Genomic DNA, 17509 nt, shown 5'->3' with positions numbered 1-17509 from the left:
CAAACAAACACGAACAAAGCATAAACTCCTGGCCCCCTTCTCAGCAGCACCAGGGGCGTGGCGCTGCATTTACAGTACCAGGGGCACGAGGATTTTCCCAGTGCGGTTTGCTTGGTTTAGCCCGGGGAGGGGTGCTTAAGTGTGGGTGAACAGGTTGTAGCGGTGCGCAAGGTTGTGGTAGGGTTAGATGCAGGAAAGATGACAGGTATCAGTTAACTAACAGGTTACATCTTTAAACAGGAAGCGATGTCACAGGGACACTGGGCTGTGACGACTTAAGCGAGACACAGGCTGAGAATGAGGAAGAGGAGTTGTTCTCAGCTCTCAGTTATCTCTATCTCTGTGTTTTTATGTGCAGATGACTGCGACAAAAGCCATGCGCCCAATGTGGGGCTCGAACCCACGACCCTGAGATTAAGAGTCTCATGCTCTACGGACTGAGCTAGCCGGGCAAGGACAAGTGCAGAAACCTCGGAGGTGACGGTCACATGACCATTCAGAGCGCGACCGTGATAACCCCTACACTACAGAAACGCACATCCTAATTGCTTTAGAAAATATGTTCAGACTGCAGGTCTTAATGCCCAAATCGGATGTTTTGGTGAAATCCGTTTTTTTTCTTGGCGTTTACAAAATAATATGCCACTGCTACCACTCTCCTGTGACACGGTTACCATTGTAACCTATAGATACACAAGGTTGCTATGGTAACCTAAATTGACACAAGGTTGCCAGGGTAACCTACGGAATATAGACTACTGTGATCAAAGTCAGAATATGATGAAATTCGGAATTCTGAGGTCAAAGTCAGTATTCCTAGATGAAAACAGAATTTCAAAGTCAAAGTCAGTATTTTGAGATGAAAGCCACAAGTATGAACAAACAATGAGTAACCACCGGGAGTACATCATTAATTAATTATTTTAATGTATGAGTTATGTTTAATAAATGCTTTTCTCATGATGGATTAAGTACTTATTCATGGTTAATTAGGACTTAAAAAGATGTAGCTATTATAAAGTGCATTCATCCCATTTTTTTATTTATACCATCTAACTATGTAGCTCTTCTGTTGTTGTAAGTTCTTTTTGTGAAAGATTATTTTTTCCTTTGTTGTTGAATCCATCCATCCATCCATTATCTGAACCTGCTCTGTCCTGCAGTGCTGCCCTTGCAGCGCTGCCCTTGCAGCAACCACACTGATCAGTTACAGCTGTTTCTAATGTTGCATGTGAGGGGAATGTGACAACCTCTACACTCCGGCCATGGGGGCCGGAGCCTATCCCAGCTATCTACCGCTGAGAGGCAGGGTACACCCTGGACAGGTCACCAGCGGGTGTGGCCTCATGCTTTATGAATGTGTCATTATTAAAAAAGGTCTGCGCATCTTTGAGCGTCCCTGGGTGGGCTCGAACCACCAACCTTTCGTTCATTTGCAGGAGGTTCTTGAAAGCACAGATCAAATAACCTTTAGGTCAAGTCACGAGAAGATACTTTGGCCAAACTGTGCTCTTGTCAACTGCACAGCTGTTGTTGGTTGTCCTGATTTAAATTCCTGTGAAGAAATGGTGATAAGAAAAACCACACGTAGCTCCGATGCTAAGAAAGACAAACTCTGCGATGGCCGGGAATCGAACCCGGGTCAACTGCTTGGAAGGCAGCTATGCTCACCACTATACCACCATTTGAGACTACAAGCCATCCCTTCACTGTCTGTTCTATGCTGTACATGATTAGGAACGTGCTCTACAACTAGCAGACCAACTGCTTCCTCTCTGTTCTGCCACCTTTGTGTGCGCGTCTCCCGCTGATTACCTGCCCTGCCCTAACGTGCTTCACCTGTGTCTGATTGTCTCCCCTGACCTTGCGTGACCCCAGTGAATGGTAAAGACAGGCTCTGCGGCCTTAACATGACTTGTCTGTGTGTGTGTGTGTGTGTGCGTGTGCGTGTGTGTACATACGTGTGTACAGGTATGTTCAGCACCGAGTTAGGTCAGGCAGTGCTGTGTGTCTTCACCTGTTTGACCCGGACTTGCAGGACTGGAAACATGGCCTGACCACCTGTGGGAATTTCTGCCCACTGCAGCAGCTCTCTGCTTATTTATATTAACTCTGACTGTGACAGTGATTCACGCATGACACAGATCTATGCACGATACAGATCTGTGCATTGCACAGATGTATGCATGCATATCATGACGACATCACACCACAGTAAGGACACTGTTTGAGGTCACGACTCTGACATCACATTAAATAATGTCATCAAGATCATCTTATACATGTCATGAAGGAACCTGACTGAGAAAAGGAAATAAGATATTGTGACTCACATGCACGCACACAACCATGCATACATTCACACGTGCACACAGGTCTCGGTTAAGACCCTACAGGTAAGCACGGACAGGGAATGGTAAAGACAGGCACTGCGGCCTTGACAAGATTTGTCTGTGTGTGTGCAAGGTGTGTGCCCAGGTAAAGTGCGGCCTCCCCGGTGAGCTGCCAGCTGTCCCTCCCTTCTGGTCCTCCGGCAGACTACCAGGGGCCCCAGAAATACAAACAAACAAACACGAACAAAGCATAAACTCCTGGCCCCCTTCTCAGCAGCACCAGGGGCGTGACGCTGCATTTACAGTACCAGGGGCACGAGGATTTTCCCAGTGCGGTTTGCTTGGTTTAGCCCGGGGAGGGGTGCTTAAGTGTGGGTGAACAGGTTGTAGCGGTGCGCAAGGTTGTGGTAGGGTTAGATGCAGGAAAGATGACAGGTATCAGTTAACTAACAGGTTACATCTTTAAACAGGAAGCGATGTCACAGGGAGATTAAGAGTCTCATGCTCTACCGACTGAGCTAGCCGGGCAAGGCGAAGTGCAGAAACCTCGGAGGTGACGGTCACATGACCATTCAGAGCGCGACCGTGATAACCCCTACACTACAGAAACGCACATCCTAATTGCTTTAGAAAATATGTTCAGACTGCAGGTCTTAATGCCCAAATCGGATGTTTTGGTGAAATCCGTTTTTTTTCTTGGCGTTTACAAAATAATATGCCACTGCTACCACTCTCCTGTGACACGGTTACCATTGTAACCTATAGATACACAAGGTTGCTATGGTAACCTAAATTGACACAAGGTTGCCAGGGTAACCTACGGAATATAGACTACTGTGATCAAAGTCAGAATATGATGAAATTCGGAATTCTGAGGTCAAAGTCAGTATTCCTAGATGAAAACAGAATTTCAAAGTCAAAGTCAGTATTTTGAGATGAAAGCCACAAGTATGAACAAACAATGAGTAACCACCGTACATCATTAATTAATTATTTTAATGTATGAGTTATGTTTAATAAATGCTTTTCTTATGATGGATTAAGTACTTATTCATGGTTAATTAGGACTTAAAAAGATGTAGCTATTATAAAGTGCATTCATCCCATTTTTTTATTTATACCATCTAACTATGTAGCTCTTCTGTTGTTGTAAGTTCTTTTTGTGAAAGATTATTTTTTCCTTTGTTGTTGAATCCATCCATCCATCCATTATCTGAACCTGCTCTGTCCTGCAGTGCTGCCCTTGCAGCAACCACACTGATCATTTACAGCTGTTTCTAATGTTGCATGTGAGGTGAATGTGACAACCTCTACACTCCGGCCATGGGGGCCGGAGCCTATCCCAGCTATCTACCGCTGAGAGGCAGGGTACACCCTGGACAGGTCACCAGCGGGTGTGGCCTCATGCTTTATAAATGTGACATCATTAAAAAGGTCCAGCAGCATTATGACGGTTTCTCTGTGCCACCAGAGGGCAACAAATCAACAAAGAGTCAAGGTGCTTCACAGTGAAGACTTTAGTGTTTCTCCTCTCCTGTTCCTGATTGATGGAAGCAGCAGTGATCTGTTAGTGATCAGTCATCCACAGCTCCCCCTTCATGGTGTGGTTACAAAACCACAGCAGTCTTATCTGAGGGCAGCAGGGGCTCATGGGAGTTTTGAGCAGCTCGTCCTGGTTTGGCCTCAGCTGCATCCGAGCGTCACTTCTCTGTGAGTTCACCAGAGGAAACAGGCTTCTCCTGCCGGCTGCTGCTCTTTGCTGTCTGTGTTCAGGTGAGTGTTTCCAGCCAATCAGGCGCTGACGAGCCGCACCTGTAACAAACACTGACCTCCATCTGTCTCTGCAGCACTGGTTACCATGGCAGCAGCTCTGGCTCTGATTCAGGATGATGTCACACTGACCAGGAGAGTCAATGAGAGTGTCTCCTTCAGCTGTGGATTCAACTGTGTGGCCATGAAGTATTCTGGTACCAGAAGAAAGACAAGGACATATTCAGACTGATTCTTTATATTGGATCAGATGGTTCCACATACTCAGGTTACAATCATTCTCAGAAAGATGATTTCTCAGTTGAAAGAAATGAGAAGATCAGTAAGTTGAAGATCAAGACAGTTAAAGAGGATCATTCAGCCACCTACTACTGCTCCTGTTGGTGGAGTAATAATCTTTGGTCCCTGAACTAAACTGAGAGTAACAGGTAAAAACTAACATTTAATTTTACTGTTGAAAATTTCACTACAACAAACATATATACACATATTATATTTAGTATTATGTAAACTTTAATATTGAAAATATAATAAAATTATTGATTGTATTTTTTAGGACAGAGTTATTTGTTGATAAATATAAAGGATAAACAATTCAATGAGGTTAAGGTCAATACAGAATTTAATGTAATATGCACATCATTAGTGATTGATTCATTTTAGTATATTCAAATATTAAAGTGAAATTAAATGTTTGTTTTTCTATTTATATAACATACAGTAAAATGAAAATAAAATATGAAATAAAAGATAATTTTCACATCATATATCTGGTGACCTGTCCAGGGTGTACCCGCCTCTTGCCTGTAGATAGCTGGGATAGGCTCCAGCCGCCTGTGACTCTTCACATAATATATATTTCAAATATCACGACATGTTTCTCTGTTTAAATTAAACCAATTCAGTGTTAACTTCATGAGGTTATCAAGATAAAATTATACACTTAAATATGATGATTACATTTAAATCTAAAAACATATATTGTTTAACTGTTAATGATACTAGTGGAGCAAAATTATTTATCATCATGTATGTGAACATTAAGATATTGTTATTATTGTATTGTTTAAGTGGTTGTTATGTTGACATACTGACATACTAAATAATGATGTTTGTTTCATCAGTTATATTGTAGTAATAAATGAAAGTCATAGAAATGTCACAATTTGACTTGAAGACAAACAGCTTATTTACAAACCCAATTCCACAAACTTTGGGCTGCTGTGAAAGATTTGGCAACTAATGAGGTTCATTGGCAGCAGCTGAGAAACATGACTAGTATAAAAGGAGCATTTCAGAGAGGGCTGGCTCTGTCCTGGGCTGTCCCCTGGACTCAGTGGACTCTGTAGGTGAGAGGAGCATGTTGGCCAAGCTGTCCAGCATCCGGAACAACCCCTCTCACCCTCTGTGTGAGACAGTGGGGACCTTGAGTAGCTTGTTTAGCTGTAGAGTGCTGCTCCCTCAGTGCAAAAAGGAACGCTACCAGAGGTCCTTTGTGCCGTCAGTGGTCAGACTATATACCAACAGTATCACACATGACTGCTGCTGTGTTCTCCTCTGATGGTATGGGGTTGCATTAGTGCCTGTGATGTGGGCAGCGGACACATCTGGAAAAGGCACCAGTGCTGAACATGTTAAAAGAAGAGGGGATGCTAACAAATAGTAAACATCACCCTGTTCCAACTTTACTGAAGCGTGTTGCTGCCATCAAAGTCAACATGAGTGTGCAGTGTTTGCTGTGTGGACAAATGGAGCTGCTGCACTGACAGACTGATGATTGTGTGTCTGTGTTGTATGACCTCAGAGCAGCAGGTGGTGAAGCCTGTGGTAAGCATGTACCCAGCAGCATCCACAGGCCGTCCTGAAGGGAGCAGCTCCCTGCTCTGTCTGGCCTCAGCCATGGTTCCTCCTCTGGTCTGCTTCTCCTGGAAACGACAGAAGGAGAACGGCTCACTGGAGGAGCTGCCTCCTACTGAGGGAGAGCAGCTGGAGCTCAGAGAGATGGAACGCAGCGCCGCCATCTTGTTAATCCAGCAGCAGGAGAACAGCAAGTATAAGTACAGCTGCTATGTCAACCACAAGGGGGGCACAGTGGAGGCCCAAACACAACAAGGTAATGAAGGTGTTGATAAGATGTTGAGCAGAGACCAGAGGACGTTTCCAAACATGTGATTCCTTTTCTGTTTCAGAGCTTCCAGCTGCAGCTTCCTGTCCTCCAGAGAGAGAACCTGCAGACCTGCCAGCTGTGCAGCACGCTGACTGTAAGATCCATTCAGGATGAAGATGTTTACACTACAACACAATCAGAGAATGACCTGTCTGTCTGTGTGTGTCAGTGTCCTTCCAGACTCAGTGCAGGGTGAAGCTGGTTCTCTACACTGTGCTGATAGTGAAGAGTCTGCTGTACTGCTGTGGACTCTCTCTGCTGATGATCGGCTGACTGCTCGTCCTCCATCACATCATCCATCACTGTGCTCAGAGTCCATCAGTGATCACATGATGCACTTTTTTCTCTTTGTACTAAAACTTTGAGTCAGTATAAAACTGAATCTGACTTCCTGTCTGCTTTGATCTTTCTGCATTTATAGCTTTCCTTTACTTTTTATTACAAAGTGTCTTCACATTATTTTATTGTCATTTCACAGTAAAGCTGATCAATCATGTTGCAGCCTGGGAGTCATGTGACTGTGGTTGTGAAGCAGCAGGTGCAGAACAGGATGTGATAAAAACCAAAGGATAAACCCACACGGCTGTTGTGTGTGTTCAGCGTGGCGTCTTTGTGTGTTAATCTTTTTTAAATCTGCACGCTGACGACTCTGCTGTTTTCTTCACTGTGACATAAAATGAGAGAATGTTTGAATGTTTTATCTGCACACATGTGCTCTCTGATTTGATGATAAATGAATGCTTTAAATGTGAGTAGAAGAAGAAATGAACATGTAGCTGTCTACAGACTCTCTGCAGCACTGTCACTTTCTGATATTGATAAACTCTTTCAGATCTGATGTTTTGTATCCAAACACATTTTTGTCATTTTGAATCAATTGTTGAAAACACTAAATGCAGACTGATCTGCAGCATGAAGTGAGCAGGAAGTGTGGGGGTCTCAGGACTTCCTGGAACCATCACAGTGAAACCCACAGAAACCCACAGAGCCGTCTGATTGGCTGCTTTCTGTCCTAATAACCGCTGAGAACACTCTGATATCTGCAGCTGTTCCTCCGTCTCTCTCTACACTAAAAATCCATCTATTCATGAACTGTAGCTGCAGCATTAACCATCACTGCCCTCCTGTGGTCACTGTCAGGTACTACATGCTGTCTGTGAAGGTGTCAGTATGAACCTGAGCAGACATTCATACTTGAAAAAAGAAAAGGAAAAAGAAAAAGAAATGATTGAAATCAATAAAAAACAAGAGTAGATATTGCTTCTGTCCTTCACTCTGACTGGAGAAAGGAGCTGTATAATCATCATTCCAACAATAAGAAGAAAGCAGCACACCAGTCACGTGATCATGTTGTACAGTAAATGAGTGTAAACAAAAAGCACTGAGAGTTTTTTGTGGTCCAGATGAACTCACTCCCTACCCCCCACATGGGGAGCTCACTGTCGGGCGCCATATGGTAACATTATTGGAAAAACATTTTTTGACATTTCGGACATTAACTCCATCATTTTCTGTGGCCATTAATTACGTCATTGCTGCCACAAATAAATCCAATAAGTCCAATCTCGCTAAGCTAAACAAACTACGTTACTACCCATTATAATTTGTGCCGTTATAGCCCAACAAACATTTTATGGCAAAACAATAAACAACAACAACAACAATAAAACAAACACAAGCGCAATGCATGACGCTACATATCACTAATGTATGGACACTACTTTTCATGATGCGTTGTGGGATACATTGGGATCGTCAAGAGGAGACATCTGTGTCTCCTCTCCAGTTTTCTGCTGTCTGTCTCTCAGCTTTGTCTGAAATGAAAAGCAGAAGAAACATTAAGTTTGGAATCCATTTGTGCATTTTCACCTCGCTAAAACCAAACACCATTAATCATTAATTACATGAAAAGATGTTCAACTGATTGGAAGAATATTTTTGAATAAAGCCTCCCTTCCTGAGACATTCTGTGTATCAACATTTTTAAGCCTAAACCTCTGGTACCTCTAATATATGTACTGACAATATAATATCTAAAACATGACGTTACACATCTAAAATCATTATTTTACAACAATGACAACACGCACTGCTGTCCTATGTGTTACAGACACAGAGCATGCTCCTCAATGTAAAGAGGGAAGAGTCATTTTCCACATTTTGTACATTAGCATGACAACAAAACCAGTAAATTCCACTGTCCAGTCATCCTGCCGTCTACTGTGAAGGTTCTCACTCTCCTCCACTGGTCACCAGTTCTTTATTTTCCCTATGTGATAATATGATCTCAGAGTACTTGAACTTTTTTGCTTGCTCCTAATATAGTCTGTTTTTCTCTCAGGAACCACTCAGCCCTGGTGATCTCCAGTCTGTGCTGCAGTACTCTGACCACCTGACCCAAGATTGTGTTTTTTGATCTCATTTGTGGACACCTTTAGCACTTTTTGTGTTTAGGGTAATAAACTGCTTAAATTTGGAGCCTTGCTCTTTGCTCTTGGATCCTTCGTTCAACCACACAACACCTTGTAGGAGAGAGACATTCCTGCTGATGAAGGATAAACTGTGAATCACTCAGCTGCTCCAGGAACTTCATTTTTGACAACTTCATCTTCCCAAATTTCCATGAAGGACCTTCCCAAAAGGATTAATAAAGTATATTCTATTCTAAGTGTACTCTATTCTATTCTATTCTATTCTATCATCTGATGTACTTGAGGAGAAAATCCATCCATTGACTTTTCTAGATAGAGCTAGCTACAGTTTATTATTTGTGAGTTTGATGCATCAAAACCAAACAACTCTTCAAATCAAGAATACATTTGTTCATCAGGATGTGGGAAACCAAAGCTGTTATAAGTGCACATCTTCATCTCCTACTGCGGTAAATTATGAGGAACTAAATCATTAACCATTAAGAGCCCTGACAGAGCTCCATTACATGTTACATGGACATTTCAACAACACTTCATTGCAACAATAAGTTATACATAGAAATAATCAGTTATATGTATCAACAGTCTGTTATATAGTAAAAGTCACACATGGCAGTTCTGCTGTACAAAGCATACATACATACAAACATACTGTATATAGCATACGTCTTTATACATGGCAGTGGTCTTAACCTGTTCAAAGTCATCAACTCACCGACTATTGTCTAAGGGGTACTATGTAGTGTACGCACTTTCCCCATTGCGGGACAAATAAAGGTTTTCTTAATCTTAGTAAGGTCATTGCCGAAATTAAAGGGGAAAAAAATTCAAAATATCAACATTCTGTTATACATAGCAAAGGTCTATTACACACAGTATTGACTCTGCACCTTATTGTTGTCATGATTAAGATAGCAGCAGCTATTAAGATCTGTTAGCTAGCTGCCTGCAACATTAAATGATTAGTATGGGTCCTAATGCTGATCCATGAGGTACTCCACAGGTAATACTGAGTACAATTGACTTTTACTCTGAGGCCATTTGGGTTGAGGACACTAGAGAGAGAGAAAGAGAGAGAGAGAGGAGTCCTCATCTTCCCAAAAACCATTTGGGACATTTCCCAACATCAATGGCTAAATGAGGCTGTTGGGGACATTAAACATCATGGACATAGAAAGCTAATGGAAAATCCAAATCTTGCACCATCAGCTGTTACTTGTCTGTGTTGCACAGGTGGAAGTGAGTGTTGTGCTTGTTGTTAATGCTCTGCACTGCTGGAAGAATTCCTTAATTTTTTTGTGGAAAGTTTTCCCAAAAAAGATGTAGAGAATTGGGTTGAGAACACTGTTGAAGATGCCCAAGAAGAAGGAAAACTCTCTGATGGTTTCGAAGAATTTGCCATGACACTTGACCTGAGGGATATATAAAAGAATCAAATACAGTATTGTAGCTATTTGGTCTGGCAGCCAGCAGATCACAAACACGAGGAGGACTGCCAGGACCAGAGTGGTGGCCCTGTGCTCCATTTTCTGAGTGCTTGAGCTCTCTGTTACCCTGTTCCTCAAAACATGAAGAATGTTGACAGTGCAGAAGAACATAATACAAAGGGGGAGGAAGAAGCTGAATGTTGAATACAGTATATAAGACAGCATGACATGACTTCTACTTGGATAAAAACTATCACATTCAGTAATATTTTTCTCAGGATCATGTACTGCTTTAAAGTAAAAGATAACGTCGACATTCAGAAGAAAACCCAGAGTCCACACCAGAACACATCCCAGCTTGGCACAAATTGGCCTGCGGAGTCTTTCATGGGACAGCGGGTTCACCAGTGCCAAATAACGATCTATGCTAACCAGAGCAAGGAAGCCGCTGCTGCAGGAGGTGTTCATGTTGATAATAGTGTAAATCAGTTTGCACTTGGCAGAACTCAAGTACTTGTTTGATGAAATTAGAACTGTGAAGGGGAAACAGATCATCAGAAGAAAGTCAGCAGCAGCCAGGTTGCTTAAGTAGATCTCAGGCACAGTGCAGGCCTTCTTGTGGAAGCAGAAAACCACCAACACAAACAGATTGAGGATGATTCCCAGCACACTGATGGAAAGGAAGGACACCCCCATCATAAAGTTCAAAGATATGTCACCAAAACACTGGGTTTCATTCTGGTATGCAGTCTCGTTACTCAGGTTGGCAGACATGCTGTGAAGACACAGAGGAAGCAAAGTTAGCAAAGTTAGCAAACAGCTTTCATTGTTGGTAACACAAGAGTACTCTAGTTTCCACAGGAGGTGATGCAGTAATGCAGCCAGTTACAAATTCGGAAATGTTCTGAATAGTAAACTACCTGTTATCTGGTATTACGATCTCTGGCTAGCAGTCGATGTTTGCGGCCCGTCCTGGCCATGACCAGTCAGTCTGTTTGCAAGAAACTCACAGCCATTGTAGCGCTGCTCCTCCATCTACACATTTTCACTGGATTATTAGTGGGCCAATACAGTATACAGTATTGTTCCACTATTACTATTGTAAATACTTCTTCTTATTCTCCTTCTTCCGCCGATTTTCGGCACCTAACTAGTCCCACAGCTTTTGCGCCAGTGACCTGAAACTTTCACAGAACGTCCGGCTATATGGTACTCTTAATAACCCAGTCAACATTACGTCTGTTTCACTCTCTGCACCTATTCAACCTTTCAGTTTCACCCCTCTCTCAGTTGGTAAAGTTCACAAAGCTCTCAAGCTTTCAGACACTGCAAAATCAGCTGATCCTTTTGCCCCACCAAATTATCTGTCCTGGCCACACTGATGGAGTCACTTATCAGTATCCAGTTAAAAGAATTTTTGTCTGAAAGTAACATCCTATCTAAATTTCAATCCGGGTTCAGAAAGCAACACAGTGCGACTACAACAGCTTTAGAAGTAATAAATGACATAATTTACACCTTAGACAATAAACAGCACTTTGCAGCACTTTTCATCGATCTTTCAAAACCATTTGATGCTGTTGATCATTTAATTCTGAAACATAGGCTCATAGCCAGTGGATTGTTACAGCAAGCTGTGAAATGGTTCAAAGTTTATCTCTCAGACAGGACTCAGTGTGTTCAGGCTGAAGGTTATGCATCCAAAACCCTTACTGTCACACAGGAGTACCTCAAGGGTCAGTCCTAGGACCACTGCTATTCATTCTCTACATCAACAGTATAACTAAAAATACTAAATATAAAGCACATTTTCATTTCTATGCTGACGAGTAATCTATACTACGGTCTCTACACCATCTGAAGCTGTCAGTCAGTTACAGTCGACTTTCAACTCTGTTCAAAGCAATCTCTTCGATTTAAAACTCATCCTAAATTCAGATAAAACAAAGTTCATGCTATTCACAAACACTAAAAGCCCAAAAACCTACCACATCTCACAGGGCTCTCAAATACAGCAATCAATACAAATACCGTGGCCTCTGGACTGATGATTCATTTTCTTTTACTGTTCACACTAAACACTTGAAAAAACCAAGATTGAAACTGGGAAATGACTGATGCTGATGTTTTATATTTTTTTAATATGTTTTTTATATTGAGCTGCTGCCTATCTTGGCCAGGACAATCTTGTAAAAGTCTCTCCTGATTAAATAAAGGTTAAATTAAAAAAAATGTTAATGGTCATAACTGTCATGACCTGGTGTTTATTTATGGTTTTGTTTTCCTTGTTTTGGGTTTTTAGTTTAATCTGTGCTTAGTTATTGTTGTTTTCCTGTAGTCCTGGTGTTTTGTTTTCCTGGGTTTGTGTTTAGTTGTCTTGTCTTGAGTTTCCTGTTTTACTTTGGTAGTCCTGTCCTCCCTGTGTATTGTCTTGAGTTTTGCTTCCTGTGTTTTCCCTCCTTGTTGATTACCAGCCCTGCCCTCATGTGTGTCACCTGTGTCTCGTTGTCTTCCCTGGTCCCCTTGTATATAGTCTGTGTCTTCCCCTTTGTCCTTGCTAGTTCGTCTCGTCTGGTGTAGGGTGTGTTTGTTTGTTTCATGTCTCGTCCATGCCATGCCATGCCATGCCTAGATCCTCGCCTACCATGCCATATATTTCTGCCTGACCTCGGGGTGCTCCAGGTAGTTGCCTTGCTCTTGTTGTTTTGCTCCTGCCCTGTAGTTTTTCCACGCCAGTGTGATTTTGTGTTGCTACTTTTGTACTTTACCTTTTGACCACAACAAGTGTGATTTTTAGTTTGTTTTGTTTGCCCTCCTGGCTTTAAATAAAAGACTGCTTTTGAACATTTAAACCGCTCTGCGTCCTGCAACTGTGTCCTCACCTCATCCAGAAACCCTGACAGTACGAACTAGCCACTATGGACACAGCAGGCACAGAAGCAGTTAAACCGGCTGCCTTTAGCCGCGGCCCAGAGTTCGCCCCGTACGAGCTGGTGATCCTCTGGAGCCAGGCCAACCAGCTGAGGAGGAAGCTCCAAGCTGAGCTCGACCTGGTGGATCACCTGCCCTCACCTCCCGCGGACAGGAGGGAGGTGAGGGGGTTGGTGGATCACAGGATCTCGCTCCTGCAACAGCTGGGGGAGTTGTGGAACCTGAAGGAGCAACTCAGAGCCCAGATGGACTTAGCTCTGAGCGCTAACCCGTGGCTCCACCTCCATTATGCTCCAGGTAGTTGCCTTGCTCTTGTTGTTTTGCTCCTGCCCTGTAGTTTTTCCACGCCAGTGTGATTTTGTGTTGCTACTTTTGTACTTTACCTTTTGACCACAACAAGTGTGATTTTTAGTTTGTTTTGTTTGCCCTCCTGGCTTTAAATAAAAGACTGCTTTTGAACATTTAAACCGCTCTGCGTCCTGCAACTGTGTCCTCACCTCATCCAGAAACCCTGACAATAACACTGTAAAGTAATATTCACTTCATAAATAATGCTGCTACAAGATAAAAGTCTCTGGGTGCTGTGTCACAATAATGAGCCAGGAGAATGACATCACTGCATTTAAACTGCATGTTTCTGTCTATGCCCCCATACACAGATGGAACTTACAATGCACCCAGTGTTACACTCATCTGCAGGAAAAGATGATCATTGTACTGTCATCATCTGACAGTACAACACGTTCCTCCCGCTTACAAGTCTACATGTCACTTTCAGCTTATTATAGGCTACATTTACAGTTACTTCACAGTGCACACAGATAAAACACTTCCACACACATCCCAGTAAAGCTCATCAATACCTTGTAGGTGAGAGAGTCATTCCTGCTGATGAAGAATAAACTGTCAATCACTCAGCTGCTCTCTTCCAGGAGCTTCAGCATCTGATGTAGAAAAAACTGATGTTTATGTGATGTCAGACAAATGTCACATGATTGACTTTGTACACACACCCACTGTTGCCCCTCTTCTTGTTGCATCATGTGCAGAAATCAATGTTTTACCTTCAAGCCAAGAATACATTTGTTCAGGATGTGGGAAACCAAAGCTGCACATCTTCATCTTCTGCTGCAGTAAAATATGAGCAACTAAATCATTAACCATTAAGAGCCCTGGCAGAGCTCCATTACATGTTATATGGACATTTCAACAATCAGCATCACTTTTTACTGCAGACCATGTTAGTGAGAAGAGCTAGATACTGACATAACCTGCAGCTCCAGCTCTGGACTTCTCCCAGGATATGTAGACTTTACCTTCCACTGAACATGTATCCAGAAGGATCCAGTGGTTTAAGATTAAGATTAAGACTATTTTTTTAGTCCCACAATGGGGAAATTGTGTTGTTGCAACAGCAGATGCAGACAGCAAAAGATAATTTAGAAAAGATATATACATGATAAAAAAACTACCAATAAAATATAGAATAGAATAGAATCAAGAAACAGTTTACATATTAACAGTTATTGCACAGGTGAGTGAAGGTAGAAGTGGTCTGTAAAAAAAACTGTACATAGTGCATCAAAAACTAAATAAATAGTTTATTGTACACTGTGGTGTGTGAATATTGCACCTATCAGAAGTGTTTATTATACAGTCTGACAGCAGCAGGAAGGAAAGACCTTCTGTATCTCTCCTTCACACACCGAGGGTGGAGCAGTCTGCCACTGAAGCTGCTCTGCAGAGCTGACAGGGTGTCCTGCAGGGGGTGGGACTCATTGTTCCGCATGGATGTCAGTTTTGCCAGGACCCTCCTGTCACCCACCTCCTGCACCGAGCAGCCCAGGACAGAGCTGGACTTCCTGATGACTCTGTCCAGCTTCTTCCTCTCCCTCTCAGTGATGCTGCTGTTCCAGCAGACCACAACGTACAGGATGACTGATGCCACCACAGAGTCATAAATGGTCTTCAGGAGGAAGATGGCGGACCACGCGACGGACTAGACGTGTTTGAGGGAGCTCCACCTTTGATTGAACTCTAGTGGGGCAGAAGCTATGGCAGCTAGCGCTAATGTTACCAGCACTATCACCCCGGCCACTAATGAAGATATTCTAACCGCAATACACAAGATGAAAAACGCAGTGGATGAGAGGTTTGACGAGCTTAGTGGATCACTCTCCAGTCTTAAAACAGCTTTATCTGCTGTCAGTGAACGTGTGTCCACAACTGAGGCGGCCGTGGACTCGCATGAAAAATTTTTTTTTGATCAACCCGTGGATGTGGACCGTGCTCACCGCAGTGCAGCACCAGCTAAAGACGGGAAACCGAGAGCCATCATCGCCAGGTTACACCGCTTCCAGGTGAAGGAGCTCGTACTGAGGCTTGCGAGGGAGAAGGCTCCGCTGCGGTATGATGGACGGCCTGTGTTCATTTTTCCCGACCTGACTTCTGCGACCATGAAGAAACGAATGGCTTTCCAGCACATCAAGGAGAAATGCAGAATCAGGAAAATTCGATGTGGTTTCAGGCACCTGTTGTGACCTAATCTGGTCACCCCGGATTCCCAGACTCCGTCCCCGAAGCACAGAACATTGAATGAAAACCAGTACTGATCAGTTTCAGTTTCGCCTTTATATAAAGGGAGAATGCACAGCTCAATACAGACCCCTCGATCTGCTCCTGCAGCTGACCATCTGCATTCTGTCGGTCCCATGCATTAGGCTCGTTTTATTAATCTCACAACAAGGTGTGGTTACATTTACATAGAAAGGCATAAAAGGTAATGTTTTTCAGTGAAACATGCATATTCAATAATCACAAGGTGGAAGGCGTATACGAAACTAAAAGACATTGAAGTTCTCCCACTCACATTTCAGATGTGAGGGTGTGTGTGTATTCTCACAGATCCTCCTGTTACGGCCTTGAGTATATCTTGTCTCTTTGGTTACATCTCTGGGTCAACTAGGGGTTTGCAGTTCGAATATCTAAACACACCATTAAACATCAGAATGCTTTATGACCTCAGCCAGAGGTCTGGATCTATGCACAACCATACACTTTTACCATATATGCAGACAGACATATATTTTGACCAAGTTTGACCATATATTTCCACAATTCCCCCTTTTGGACTCTACTAAGAGTCCAACACTCAGAAATATAAGGAAAAAGAAACAACAAACGGTCACATCAGCAAATAGGAAAACACTGTGTGTAATCAAACAAAACTATGGGTAAAAGTGACATCTATATGTAACAACACTGTGAGTAAAATCCAAACACCCGGTGTGTGCGTATGTGTGTCAAAACCATTAATGAAGGTGCAAAAAGAAAAAACTCTGTGAAAAATGTAGTGTATTAAAAACATATCATGTGAGTATATAAAACGAAACGTGATGGCAAAGTTTAAATCCCTGCATCGAAAATCAGATCGTCCTCCAAGTTCTCTGCCAACAATGGGATACTATAAGAATAATATAAGTAACAAGTAGAACAGTATAAAGATTAATATAAAAATGAATATGTAGTATTACACCTCTGTCCAGGGAACTCGCAGTGTAACCAATAGATCAAAAAAATTATGAACAACCCTAATATGGTTATCCTAACAAGAAAACAAATACATGTTATACATCATAGTATGTGGGGGTATTTTAATCGGTCGGTCTTTCACCGTTCCCGCCCCCAGATACTCCTAACAGCTCAAATATAATGACAATTGTCAGTTAGAATGTACAAAATTGTTCAAAATTTTATAAGTTCATGTATGTGTTCCTGTCCGTCTGCCTCGTCCATCCAGCCCCCGTCAGGTCCTCTGGTCCTCTCGTCCTCAGGATGTGTCTTCTTTCTTCGGATCCCTGGGGTTAGACTACCCGGGATCCTTGATCTCTGTCAGGGGATTATTCTGCCCCTTTTGTGACAGGATCTGTATCTGAATCAGCCGATTCAGACTTCTGTGCCCTCAGATCAGTTTGGACGTCCTGTAGAGAGCGTTGAGGCTCCTCTGCGCCTGCGCACTGGCTCCAGTGATACCAGGTGTCCCCCTTTCCTCTCAGCCGAACCGCGTGAGAGGTGCGTTCCGTCACTTGGTAGGGACCGGTCCACCTTGGTTCCGACCACTTCCGTTTGATGACCCTCAGAAGCACCCAGTCAGCCTCAGGCGGAGCCCCGCTGGCAGCTGCTGGATGTCGGTCCTGTACCTGCTTGGAAAAGTTGGTCACCAAACCCTGCAGTTCGTGGAAATAAGCTTTAGAAGTTAACATCTGATCATCATGTTGCATCAAAGGAAGTTTAGAATGTGGTCCTGGAAAAACTCTTCCTGTCTGCAATTCATGTGGTGTCAGTCCTGTAGAGTGATTTACTGAACTTCTGATAGACATTAGGGCTAAAGGTAATGCATCCAGCCAATTCATGCTTGTCTGCGCACAGATTTTGGCCAATTTTTGTTTG

At 42.9% G+C, this 17509-nt stretch overlaps 1 protein-coding gene and 1 non-coding gene across 2 annotated transcripts; both read right to left on the bottom strand.

The window, feature by feature from the left end:
• Positions 1–379: 379 nt before the first annotated feature.
• Positions 380–452, bottom strand: trnak-cuu (transfer RNA lysine (anticodon CUU)). Its single transcript has one exon. It is a non-coding gene; the product is annotated as a tRNA-Lys (tRNA).
• Positions 453–9743: 9291 nt separating this feature from the next.
• On the bottom strand, positions 9744–14000 carry LOC114431145 (B2 bradykinin receptor-like). Its single transcript, XM_028398759.1, has 2 exons — positions 13924–14000; positions 9744–10904 (listed from the first exon to the last, which is right to left on the bottom strand). Exons 1-2 carry the CDS (start codon positions 13941–13943, stop codon positions 9908–9910), a joined length of 1017 nt encoding a protein of 338 aa, XP_028254560.1. The 5' UTR covers positions 13944–14000; the 3' UTR covers positions 9744–9907.
• Between the last annotated feature and the right edge of the window lie 3509 nt (positions 14001–17509).

Source organism: Parambassis ranga, unplaced genomic scaffold (assembly GCF_900634625.1).
Source record: "Parambassis ranga unplaced genomic scaffold, fParRan2.1 scaffold_47_arrow_ctg1, whole genome shotgun sequence".
NCBI lineage: Eukaryota > Metazoa > Chordata > Actinopteri > Ambassidae > Parambassis > Parambassis ranga.
The sequence above is the reverse complement of the archived record's forward strand: the minus strand, read 5'-3'. Positions and strand labels throughout refer to the sequence as shown.

Coding starts and splice junctions, on each gene's coding strand:
- LOC114431145 (XM_028398759.1), bottom strand. CDS start 13,943: ATGACTCTCTCACCTACAAG. Junction 10,905..13,923: donor ATGACTCTCTCACCTACAAG/GTATTGATGAGC, acceptor GTGTCTTCACAG/CATGTCTGCCAACCTGAGTA.